The sequence below is a fragment of the Ailuropoda melanoleuca genome, chromosome 6 (genome assembly GCF_002007445.2).
Source record: "Ailuropoda melanoleuca isolate Jingjing chromosome 6, ASM200744v2, whole genome shotgun sequence".
Lineage (NCBI taxonomy): Eukaryota > Metazoa > Chordata > Mammalia > Carnivora > Ursidae > Ailuropoda > Ailuropoda melanoleuca.
The window spans coordinates 42,720,558-42,732,887 of record NC_048223.1 but is presented as its reverse complement, the minus strand read 5'-3'; the positions used below and the strand labels follow the sequence as shown (position 1 = coordinate 42,732,887).

Below are 12,330 nucleotides of genomic sequence, written 5' to 3'. Positions count from 1 at the left end.
AAAGATGTAGAGATTTAACCTAAAAGTAGGACTAACTGGTTTCACTTGATTTTTTTATTTTTTAAAGTGAAACTTAAAGCCCCCATCACCAACACACACACACACACACACACACACACCAAAGCCAAAGCCAAAACAAACCAAAAACTCTACCACACATTACTCTTTCACCAAATTTCTACATAACCATGGTGGGGTCTGCCTATCAATAAGAAAATAACTTTTGTGTCAGCATGCATCTTAAACAAAAACTAAGCTGGGGAAACAGTTGAGCCTATTTTCTTTAATAGGCTTATAGGACATTTGGTTATCCTATTTCTCGGTGTTAGGTTTTGAATTAAACTGGAATGGTTTAGGCTCCCTTGAAGTGGGACATAAGCATTTAACTGTTAATAAATGTAACAGTATGCTTATAGGTATGTTATATATTCATACAATGTACATACATTAATATATCAATAATATAAGAAGTCATTGGCTAACTGTGGCCCCCAGCTAATCCCCTCTTACATGGGGAATATGGATTCTTAAGAGGCACATGGGGGTTTAATAAAGGTTTCCTCTGTGTCACAGGGTTTCTCTTAGTGCTACTAACTTATATAAAGCTTGGAGGGTACATGCCCTAAGCAAACTGCCTGTTGATTTTCTGTTGGCATGAGCAATTACACCTGAAAATAAATTTTTTATTAAATGTGAAGCTAGATCTATTTAAAGTAGTACATGCCAAGCTACTTCACTGATAATTGAATTAGTACATTTGTAATTTTTCTTTATTTTGCCTGAATGTGTTTTTATTAAAGTGGAAAAAAACACCAATTTTTAAAAAGCATATTACCCTCAATCCATTACATCAACCTAGCTATTACTGAAATCATTGCCGGAAGAAAAAGTAGTCCCACTGCTGTTCTTCTATTAGATGAATGTAACTTTATGCTGCATCTAAGGAAAAAGAGCTCGGACTCTGGTTTCTGAAAATAGAGCAGTTAGAAGAAAAAAATACAGGAGTTCCAGCTACTTCCAAATCTCCATGTAACATATATAAAAATCACCTCAGAAATCATAATGTCCATTTCTCTGAAATAGCTGCAAATGTGACCTTGTTTTTGAAATTTAGAGTGAATAAAGATTCTTTTAAAACAATCAAAAGCTTTACCAAGGACCAGGTGAGTATATTGAAGTTATTTTTAATTCTACTGAAGAGGCCTATATGTGCTTACATTTGTTCTGCCTTTAAATATTCTCACTGTAGGATGTTAAGGACTGGTTAGAAAGCAATCTATTAAAGCTGGTATTTATATTATCAAACCAGGTATTAGAGTATCAACACATAATCTTTAATATCCTTCAATCAGAAAATAGTTCATATAACTTCTACCTTAGGTCCTATTAATTTTTTGCCTTTATTTAATTAAAAGAAATTAGTAGAACTGTCCAAAACTTAAGACCACAGCAAGGCCTATAAATGCAGTTTTCAGACTCAAATTTCTCCGGGAAATGTTTTCTTTCCAATTTTCTTTTCCCCAGGATTTAATTTGGTGACATCCAATAAGTCCCAGTTTTGACATTTGCAGACATACATTTCTCTGTAGGTTAAAAGTAATGAAGTTTATGCAAATAGCTAATTCCCGAGTTTAAAGTTTTCATATAACCTCGCTTTTGCTAAAAATCTCAACGCATAATTCCCCAACCTTAAACTATCAAATTTGATTGCCTCTCTTTGTGCAAAAAACCACGTATGACAAATAATTTCTAATTGTTACAAAGCTGTATACATACATAAGGGAATATATAGATAAAAGATTTTACTTATAAAAGATACTACTAAAATATGTCGCACCGTTAAGCCTCTGCAACTGGCTGGGTCTCAGATAATCCCATTTTCTCAGCAAAATTTGCATTCTCTTACTGCTAATCAGAAATCATTAGAAATAAATCAGAAGCACTTTAATGAAGTAGATGAGACCAAGCAAAAGTTCTTGAAACCCTGTGGAAGAATAGACATGATCAGGGCCTGATGTCATGTCTTTTATACCTTGATAGCCTCACTTGCCCTATTTTACCCATTCTTTGTGATAAGTCATAGGTTCTTCTGGTTATCAGATATGACCTGAGATTTAACAAGTAAAAACTCTGCCGTACTTTTAAAAGTCTTGAATACTGACCAGGAACTGGAAGAGTCATTTGTCTAGAGTGTGATTTAATTTTTGCCATTAAAAAAAAAGAAATCAACAATTAAAACCTGATTAGCAAAGAGCCCACTGGCTTCATTCACTTACAGGAGACAAAGAATTCCTGATGGAAGCTAGGTTGCACCCCACCCAGTGGGCTGGAAGCGTATAAATGTATCCCACTGTCCTGGGATAAAGCAGGATTACAGCTAATACAACACTGCATGTCCCCTCTGTGGCCGGATTCTACAGACAACCAGCAGTCAGGGAGTTAGTTAGCTCGATGTCAAAAATATCACTTCCCCAGAAGTACGTACCATCGTAATCACTGCTCTATCAGGAAAATGTATTTTAATGAATTGCACATAAAACTTAATAAAATTGAGATTCCTTTACTTATCAGTCACTGGGAAACTTTAAAAGAAAAAAAAGATTTAGCTTTCCTAACGCATGAGTATTTCTCTGCTCCTCGGTTGTTCTTAAAAATAATTTATGTAAAGCAGGCTTTTCTCTAAATATACTGTGCTCTCCCATATACACATTGAAAATGATATTTGCATACAGTGAGTGTATGCACTGATACACACATGGTAAAAACTTAAAAAATATGGACTGCATAAATCAGTTGCTGATTTTAAATACACACCAACTTAAACAGATTTGTTTGCAATTTCTGAATTCCTCAGGTAGAAAAGATTTTTCTTGCTGGCTGTGGTTCTAGAAGATGTTTATACTCTATAGAGTGTGCAAAAATGCTTCCCCATGTAAACAAAGAAAGAAAGCTTCCAAGATCTTGGTATTCTAACCTTGCCTCTGCTATTAAAAATCTACCCGATGAATGTGATGGAGAGCAGCACAGTCTGTCATGCTACAGTAAACATGATATTTTGTGTGCTGCCCAAGACATTTTTCTCATGAATATAAGTCGCCTGCCATTTATTATGAGATTTTTTCCCCGATTGACACCCCATTATGTATATTCAGCCAAGCTCAAACAAGATTTCAAGTGATCAATATACTATTTGTGCTGAAAGTCTATTAGCAGCTCTAGCAATAAACTCTGCAGTGAAACAAAAATGGAGAGATATTTAGTGAACGGAATTACATGGAAATCCATGTTCTGGGCAAGGGGGCAGGAAGGTAGAAAAGCAAGGGGAATAGAAGGTAGGGCGGACAGTTTTCCTAATAAAAATCAACTTTCTAGAGCCTGACCACTGATGAAATGCATTAAATGCCTAAGAATTTTGCAAAAATATCTTAAATTCATGCTGAGATCTCTAGAGAAGCAGGGAGGGGTCTAAACCAGCACTGAATCCCTCTCCGAGAACATATAGCTTCCTTCACGAAGAGCTGTACTTGGAAGTACTTGATAACCTCAAAGTGGAGAAGGTGGACTGACCCTGGGAAATCTGCAAAATCCTGCCCTGTCCATGTCTTTGTGTGAAACAGCAATGGCCTCCTACAGATTTTGACTCTTCCCGTTTTATAAATGAAGTGTACCAGATCGCTGTAGTATGACCGCAGCAGCTGAGCTAAGGACGCACTTGGGTGAATGTACAGGGAGCTTGACAGCAGCCAGAGGATTTCATCTGGCACAAAAGAACTCTAGTCCTGAGACTAGATGGGTCTCCACATTGGAATCTGTCCACTTGAGCTGGGAGAAGATTAGAATAGGCAGGGCCACCCAGAAAGATGTGACATCTGGGAAGTGTCAATTCAAGCATCACGCAGACAGCAAAGATTCATACTCTATCATCAGAAAAACGATGAGGTGGGGAGGGTAGAGAAGACTGCGGCTCCAGGGCTGTGAAACATTACTTGCTGTGTGGTGAATAAAAGCTGCTCTAAGTTAGGCACCCCTCCCCCAACCCAAGGTGGTGGTAGCTTACTTATGAGGCTACAGTCCTGGGTAAAAGGAACAAAAATAAGACAAACTGTTCTGCATGGAGCTCCAGAATTATCGATATTTCATTATTTGGTTTGTTGAACTTACATTTTGAACTACTCTCAGGCAGAAGAGCAGAGTCGCCATCCACTGTATCAAAGGAAGACCTGTAAGATGAAAATATTTAGATCAATAGCATTCTGGCTAGTTTCCAAATTCCGTAAGTAGTAAAGAAGATTTACAGGAATTTGACCAGAAGAGATGCATCCTGAGCAACATCGGGACAAAAGCTACTCCTCATGCTATTTTTAGTTCTAAAACCTAGAGCATGAGTACTTTTAAGTTGGCAACCTAAAAGAAAACATATTGCAAAAAATATACTTTACTTATAATATGAACTATTGTGTTTCCAAGCACAGGAGCAGAACCCAACATCCGCCAGAAAAGAAAGAAAGACCCTCTCCATTACCCTGAGTCTACTCAAAATAAATAACTAAATAATCCTAAATAGCAATTCTAATTTGGGTAGGATGCATGCACAGGTGGCAAAATGTGCACACCAAAGTGCATTCTTGATTTTGCAGAGATATATTGGCAAGTATGTAATGTCACATGATTTTTAAGAAGCAGCAATTTCCAATTGGTTTTTTATTTTAATTTTTTTTTAAGATTTTATTTATTTATTTGACAGAGAGAGAGACAGCCAGCAAGAGAGGGAACACAGGCAGGGGGAGTGGGAGAGGAAGAAGCAGGCTCCCAGCAGATGAGCATGATGTGGGGCTCGATCCCAGGACTCGGGGATCAGGCCCTGAGCCGAAGGCAGACGCTTAACAACTGAACCACCCAGGTGCCCCTATTCTAAATTTTTTGAAATGATTTTTATTTATTTGAAAGAGAATGAGAGCAAGAGAGATCACAGAAGGAGAGGGAGCAGCAGACTCCCCGCTGAGCAGAGAGCCTGTCACAGGCTCCATCCTAGGATCCTGGGATCATGACCTGAGCCAAAGGCAGATGCTTAACTGACTGAGCCACTCAGGCACCCCCCAACACATGGTTTTTTAAAGGTATCTTCCTACTTACACTTAACCCAATACTCACACCCCCAAAAATTATAATTAACTTTTAAATACATAAATGCACTGATATTACTAATCTTACAGCTCACTAGAATAAGTCAATTAGCAACATGAGTTTTCTTCAGTCTCCTTGCAAAATACATGTAACCTGACATCCTCAAATGGAAAAAGGTAAATTCTTGGAGGCCAATTCTAAAAGAAACCAGACATCAGACGCTCCTCTCCATCCTGCCAGGCTCTCTAGGGGCCTGAAAAAGCTCAGATGAAGCACCATCTCCTATGGTAAAAAAATGAGATTTGTTGGCAGGCTAAAGCAGCCCAGGTGTTTATTCAGCCAGCACATTCACTTCACCAGGAGGTGGGTGTTCTGGAATGCTCCTCAGACAATGCTGTGTACATATTTACTGTCAGAACTCAAGGAAGTACTGTTCTGGAACCTTCTCACAATGCAATTAACTGTGCAAGTGGGCAATGCTAACTTCCACAAAATGATCACTGCAAATCTTAGGAAAAGACCCTCTTTGAAACCAAGCTGCCAGGGTACTGGTGTCTGAGCAAAGCTCTGGAGACATCCTGCAAGTCTGATTCTTGAGGCTGAAGCTGAGATCTATTTTGATTTCAGAATGACCCACAATCACAGGCAGTGTATGTGACTGTGTGTTCCTAATGAAATCTCAAAGCCTTCCAAGGGCTAGGGTTTGTAGGTGTGGTTTGTGGATTTTAAAGAGAAGAAAGGTAGCGTAAGAAAGAAGGAAAAAAAGCAGAAGGTGGCTTTAGCAGCTTTGAACCTACATTGAGTCTCGACAGAACGTAATTTTACCCGAAGTCTCACGTTAATCAGAAATAGCTGTTAAGATACTGCTAACTGGTCTCCGCTTCCAGACTCAGTAGCGCATTAATTCACTCTAGCCATGAAGGGGGGAGTATCATTTTTGTCTTCTTTAAATAAGTTAGTTGCCTTAATAAATAAATGGCAACATCAAGCAGGCATCCTTTTGAATTGTTTGTTTTTTCAAAAAAAAAAAAAAAGGAAAGAAAAAAGTCATGGTATCTCTCTTCGTCATGGTCAGACCCGCTGTCTGCAGTAGACAATGCGGGTAAGTATGGCTATGATCATAATGATTTGTGAATTTATGAAGACTGCCTCTTTCTTCAGAGCAACTCAAAACATTTTCTTTCCCATAGATTTGAAAAAAGATTTGAAATCTCCTTGCCTTGTTGCAGAAATGGCTTGCCTTCTCCTAATCTGACGTGACATGACTGGGTTCTGATTGAAGGACCAAGCAGTAGAAGGTAAGCTCATTCACCTGTTTCTTCCTCCAATTATGCATGTCTGTTCTGAGATGTCAGGTGCTTGTCTATTCTGCAAGAAAATGAGCCCCCTCTTTCTAAAAAACTTACTTTAATAAATAAATTGTATTAAAAATACCAGAGCAAAAATAACTATTTTGGCTTTACTATATGCTTGGATATTTGTCCTTCCAATCACGTCTTTTAGCCCCAGGATCTTAAAATTTGGAAGCAGCTCTCACTTGATATCGCTTTTCTATCAAAATCAATCTGTGAAAGTTAAATGGATATTTAACAAGCTGTCAGGTAAAACGGAGTAACACTGTGGTTTTCAAGACCTACCTATGATTAAAGGCTACCTACCCTCCACAATTTTAGTGATCATTTAAGTAAATGGTATACCCAAGCCTAGAAACTGCCTCTCTCTGCACCACTGCAATTCTCGAATTCTTTCCTGGCCTTTCATGCAGATGCTCAGAAACAGGGTGGGGCTCCCTAGTCTTGCATGCAATGTTAAGGGAGTCTGTGCTGCAAAGAAAACTCAATTAATCGTTCATATTCCTGTTTTTCAGTATCCTTCACAAATACCTTTGAAATAATCATGTTTAGGAGTGCCACTATTTTTCATGTTAAGATTTAGATTAAAATCTTTGTGTCAAACCAAATGTTCTGTGCACAAGCATGGATGACAGGTATTGAAATGAAGGTGACAAGTCAAGGAATAGGGAAAAACCTCCCTGAAGAAAAGGGAAGAGGAGATGAGCTTCTCTGTTTATTGATGCCTCTGCTGGAGCTTTCTTTTTTTTATTATTATTATGGGGTGGTGGTTTGGGGGGATGGTTGCAGGTGTAGTTCTTTTAGAGTCTACAAGTAAAATCCAAGCCTGCTAAGCCATTCTGGTTCCCTTATGAGTCAGCAGGCCACTGAGCAGTTCAGCCAGTGCAGCCCAGGGTAAATGGACAAGGGCTGTCTTTGGACACACCCATTTTACTAATCCTGACTGATTTTTTAAAAAAACATCTTTATGCTACTTGGCGTCTGAACTCAGAACTTGCATCAAAAACTGCACCCTTCCACCTCCACCAAAGATTCAGGCTCCAGTGTGGAAGCACTCTCCTTCAGCTCTTTTACCGATGAGCACAATCGGATTAGGGCTCATTTCTCCCTCCTTGGGCAACTCCTGTTTCTTTTTCTCTCTAGTCTGCATGTTATCAGCTTGACATTCCCTTCAGTGCCATATGACAAATCAAATTGGCCATCATTGCACTCATCAAAGGAGGATGTTTTCTATTTCCGAGGACTGTTTCCTCTACTCCTTTCACAATCACGGACACACCAAAAAAAAAAAAAAAAAAAAAAGTCTTGGCTTTTTTTTTTTTTTTTGAGGGGGGAGGGTGGTAGGAGATAATGAATGGATACAACTCACACTAAAGAAAGAAAAGCAGCTGATACTCATAAAGCCAAGGGCACAGTCTCAAAATATGATTTTTAAGTACCCAGTGCCTACACCTTAAATTTAAAGCATTCATCCAGAAATGCAGGTGTTAGTCGCTTTGAAAAACTTTACCAAAAAAATGAAGTACGTTGTTTTTCACATCTTTTTGCATGATTCAGCACTTTTAATACTAATTTCTGCCAAGAAGTTAAAATGTAAAAGGAATATTTTCTGGGTGCCTTAAAATCTCACACACTCTTTATAAGCACCTACACTCCTGCTATTATAAGGGCATATCAGAAATCCGGTGTGGGGTGGGGAGAGTCAATGGTTTGCTGCCGTATCATCTATCCAGTGACCACCTCAGAGGAGCGCAATTTCCCTCTCTAGGATGTAAGTGGCTTCTGGGGATGAAATGACCCACAGCCCAGACTTCGCATTATCTCTGGCTCATCTTCCTAGCCAGGAGCACCCCCCCCCAACACACACACGCAGGCACACTCGAACGCACCTGTCTAACCACCACCCCCCCGTCAGCTGCAGCTACACGCTCCACCTGATGTGTCTTTTCAACCTTTGTCAAGTATCTCAAGACAAGAATTTCCCAAGGCCCTTCCCCCAAATCCAGGCTTTTGCGGGAGACCCCAACCGCTGGAGCAGCAAGAGGAGGCCGAGATGGAGAGAAACCTCGGACTCGCTCTGCAAACTTAACCTGCGCATCGCATGGATCCGCGTCTGCATCCGAGGACCCGCAAGTACCCCCGCACTGTCCCCGCAGCATCCCACGCCCGTACTGCACACTCACCTGCCGGTAGGAGAGCCGCGCGCCACCGCGGTCTAGCCTCCCGTAGAGACCTCCGCCGGCAAGCCTCCGCACTGGGTGTCGGCAGCGCCCACAAGGGTGGCGGGGACCGCTGGCCCGCTCCGGGCTGGGCGGCGGGACGCCGGGAGCCGGCGGGAGGAGCGCGCCCGGGCGGGTCCGCGCCGAGCCCAAGCGAGCGGGCGAGCGGGGCGGGAGGGGCCATTTGTAACCGAGCAGACGCTACCACCGCCCCTTACTCGCGGGGGGCGGGGGCGGGCGGTCAGGTGACGGCGGCCCACCCTCCGCCGCCGAGCCGGGTGGTTCCTGCCCAGGAGGAGCCCCCTGGCGCGCTCTGATTGGAACTCCCGCCGCAGTGGCGGGGGAGGGGGGCACGTGACAGCCCGGCCCCGCGGCCCGGCGCGCCCCACCCCCGCTGGGCACCCCATCTTCCTCCTGGAAAAGCCGGGGGACACAGGGAAGGCGGGGGAGCTCATGGGGTGCAGGAGAGCCTACCAGCCCCTTTAGCCACAGCTCGGGGTGCTCCCGGCCTCTGAACCCGAAGAGGAAGGGCTCCCGGGCGGCCAGCGGGCCTTCACTGTCCTCCTGCCCTGCCCTTGGCCGCAGTACCCTCCCCCACATCTCCAGGCACAGGCACTCGGTGTAGACCACTGCCACTCCGTAGATGCTAGTGGCACTTTAGGAGTGTGTTTTTGGTTTTTGTTTTGTTTTGTTTTTCTCTTTGAACACCCTCACATTGTGCCAGAGATAACCCAAGACGATGCCCTGCAGACCCCGCCCAACTCCGAGGCCCGGGAGAGCCCCGACCACGCCCGGGGATGTCTGACAGCTCCGGGGTTAGGTCGCAGAGAACCTGCTTCCTCCGGAGAAGGAGGGGGCGCCGCGGGAGCTGCAAGTTTCCAACGCTCCCCTGGAAGCACGCTGCTGGGTGGAGGAGGGAAAGGGCAGCCATCGGGGTGCGAATCCTGTTCCCAGCCTCCAGGAGCATGTTGCTGATGGTAAAGGTCAAATTAAAACTACTAAGCTAGTGGTGCCGGCAGGGACGCGCCTCCTGGTCGTGGAAAGCCCGGCTATTAATCATCCATAACGAGCATTGCTTTCCTCACGTGGGAGAATTGGGACCTACGAGACCCCCCCCCCGGAGTTGTGGTCCCTCAGAACGGATGGATTCCGCAGCCTCTTCCCCCACCTCCCCGTGGCCCTGCACCACCCTAGAAGGCAGGAATTCGGAGAAAATGCGGTGTCACGTTCGCCACAGTGTCCGCGGACGCGTCTGCGCCAGCTCCAGCAACACGTGGGGATCGCAAATCTGGGCATCTGCTCTCCACTTGGGTGGTTATGTGGGTATACTTATATGAGTATTTATTATAACCAGATTTAAAGGAAAAGTCGGTTTCTACACCGGATTCTTTTAAACTTTTGTCCAAGGTAGTGTCGTACGCGGTTTGGGCGGGGATGCGGGCGAGGTTGCCGCGGAACTCAGCTGAGTCAAGGGGACCTCGGGGAGGAAGACGGAGGCCCCAGGTTCCTGGGTGCTCTAGCCCCAGTTGTCTACTTCGATCAGCCGGGGAATGCTGAGGGCCTTTCCAACTGGAATGTGGCTCTCAGTATGGAAGTCAGGGGACCTTGACCCATTGGTACCTGGGTTTCGCTGGGCGCGGGACAAGCATCGAGCAGGTTTACCCGAAAAGGCGATTTAGCCATAAAGCTTCTGGCACAAAAGCTCTATAGAGAACCTCTGAGGAAGCTGAGAATCTGACCAATGTCAACTGGGTGGGGGGAGGGGGAGAAGCATCAGATATAAAAAGAAACGACGTGTACCCCCTAGGTCCCCGCCTCCAACTACTCCAGACCGCAAAGGTTGGTGAAGTCTTATGAGTAAAGTGTTAAATCCATCGGGAGGAAAAATGCTCGGTTAAAAAAAAAACAGCACCTCTTTAATAGGAAAGTGGGTAAGTTTTCCATTTCCAGGTGTTAATCTTGATGATGCCGCCGCGTTAAAAATGGGGGTTGATTGTGACAAGAGAATACCAGCACACAGGACTCAGGCAGAATGTTCACAATTAAAAATAGCTTCCCCCTCACCCCCCGCACACACGCCAGTCAGCCACTCCAGCAAGGACTGGGGGAGGGTGCAGTCCGGGGTAGACGGCGGGGCCACTTGTTGCGGCGCTGCCAGAGGAGGTAATTGCCGAGCGGCTCTGGAGCAGATTCAGTTACAACCCCTTCTCAGCGATGCAGATGCCCCAGAAGCCGAGGCGGGCGGCGAGCACTGAGTCAGTGCCTCGAGATTTTTTTTTTTTTTCACTTTTCACCTCGAGGAGATTTTTTTCTTCACTCTGGACCATCTTTGAACAGTCCAATGCTTTGTCTTCCGGGAATTACTGTGTGTTAGTTGGGTCTCTCTCACACACACGGGTCGCCCCACGTGGGGGGAGGTGTGGGGCACAGGTGCCTCGGACTCTCATGGGCTCTGCCCTTGAGAAGCAGAACGAGGGGGATGGCCTCGATGTAGCTGCTGCCCTGGGGTAACTCGGAAGAGCCCCCCTTCAGCTGCTTGGAGGTGGGGAGTGGGGAGCTGAGGACGAGGCGCGGGGGTGTCCAGGCGCACACACAGCGCCGGCCGCAGGCAAGCGTAGAAGTGTTGGGAGGAAGACACTGCACACGGGCAGGAGGGTTCTTGGGATTTCGAGTGCGTCGTCTACCGGGTCACGCTCTGTTGAGAAAATGCCCGCTACCCGAGAGGGAAACAGAGGCACCCACCGAGTGTCGGTGCAGGGCCGACCCGCCTGCCTTGGGAGGAGGATGCGAGGCTTGTCCACACTCCGCTCGTGGCAGTCTCGAGGGCGCCGGGCAGCCGCCGCTTCCTAAACCCGAGCGGGAGCCGAGACTTTGCCTTCAGCGTCCTCCGGTGGCACCGTCCGGGGTTTGCGGAGCAAAAGCGGAGCACAGGAGCAACTTGCGGTGGGTTTGGAGTAACCACGTCTTAGGACTGTGAAAAGCTGCCTTGTGGGGACTTGGGGTCGGAGAGGTGAACGAAGTGAAAAATTTGTCTTTTTTTTTTTTAAAACATAACATGAAGCTGGTAGAACTGACCTGATCGCTTAAAAGACTACTAGGAATTTGGAGGCGTTTGGGGGGGGGGGTAGAAGTTGGGAAGAGGTTAATACTAGGTTTAGGATCACTACGGAAAATGCCCAATTTAAAGGATCGCCTGCTCTCCGGCTGCGCTCTTGGGGAGCTCAACCCAAGCGGAGGCGCGGCTGCACTCGCGGTCATCTTCCCGCATTATGACACCTGGCATTGCCCTGCAGCTCCCACGTCCCCGCGACCAAAGCCCTCCGCGAGGGTTGGAACCAGCAAAAGTCTCTGCCCGCCCTTGCTCCTTTAAATGGACCTTTTTCCTTTCCCTTTCATCCTGAGAACACATTAACGCGGGCAAGGACCGCAGTGCGACCGGCGCGCGCCTCGCCGCCCCCCGCTGCCTCCTCTGCGCGGGGCGCCCACTGCGGGGCTGCTGCGGCAGCGGGGCCACAGCCTTCCAGTGCCTCCCACCTCCTCCCCCGCAGCCACACCACAGTCGCGTACCACCCTTTCTCCCCGCAGGGCCGCCTTCCCAACACCGCGCGCTCCCGGCGCCAGCCCCGCCGGGGGCA

General features: G+C 45.9%; 1 protein-coding gene across 1 annotated transcript in view; it reads right to left on the bottom strand.

Moving 5' to 3' along the window:
• The window catches only part of LOC117802795, a 118,427-nt gene extending 109,459 nt beyond the window's left edge, over window positions 1–8,968 (bottom strand). Inside the window, exons 1-2 of the mRNA XM_034663556.1 lie at window positions 8,660–8,968; window positions 4,162–4,220 (exon numbers count right to left, since the gene is read on the bottom strand). Of these exons, the coding sequence (XP_034519447.1) occupies window positions 4,162–4,220; window positions 8,660–8,879 (279 nt within the window). The 5' untranslated portion in view covers window positions 8,880–8,968. The remainder of the gene's footprint in view (window positions 1–4,161; window positions 4,221–8,659) is intronic.
• Window positions 8,969–12,330: the final 3,362 nt, after the last annotated feature.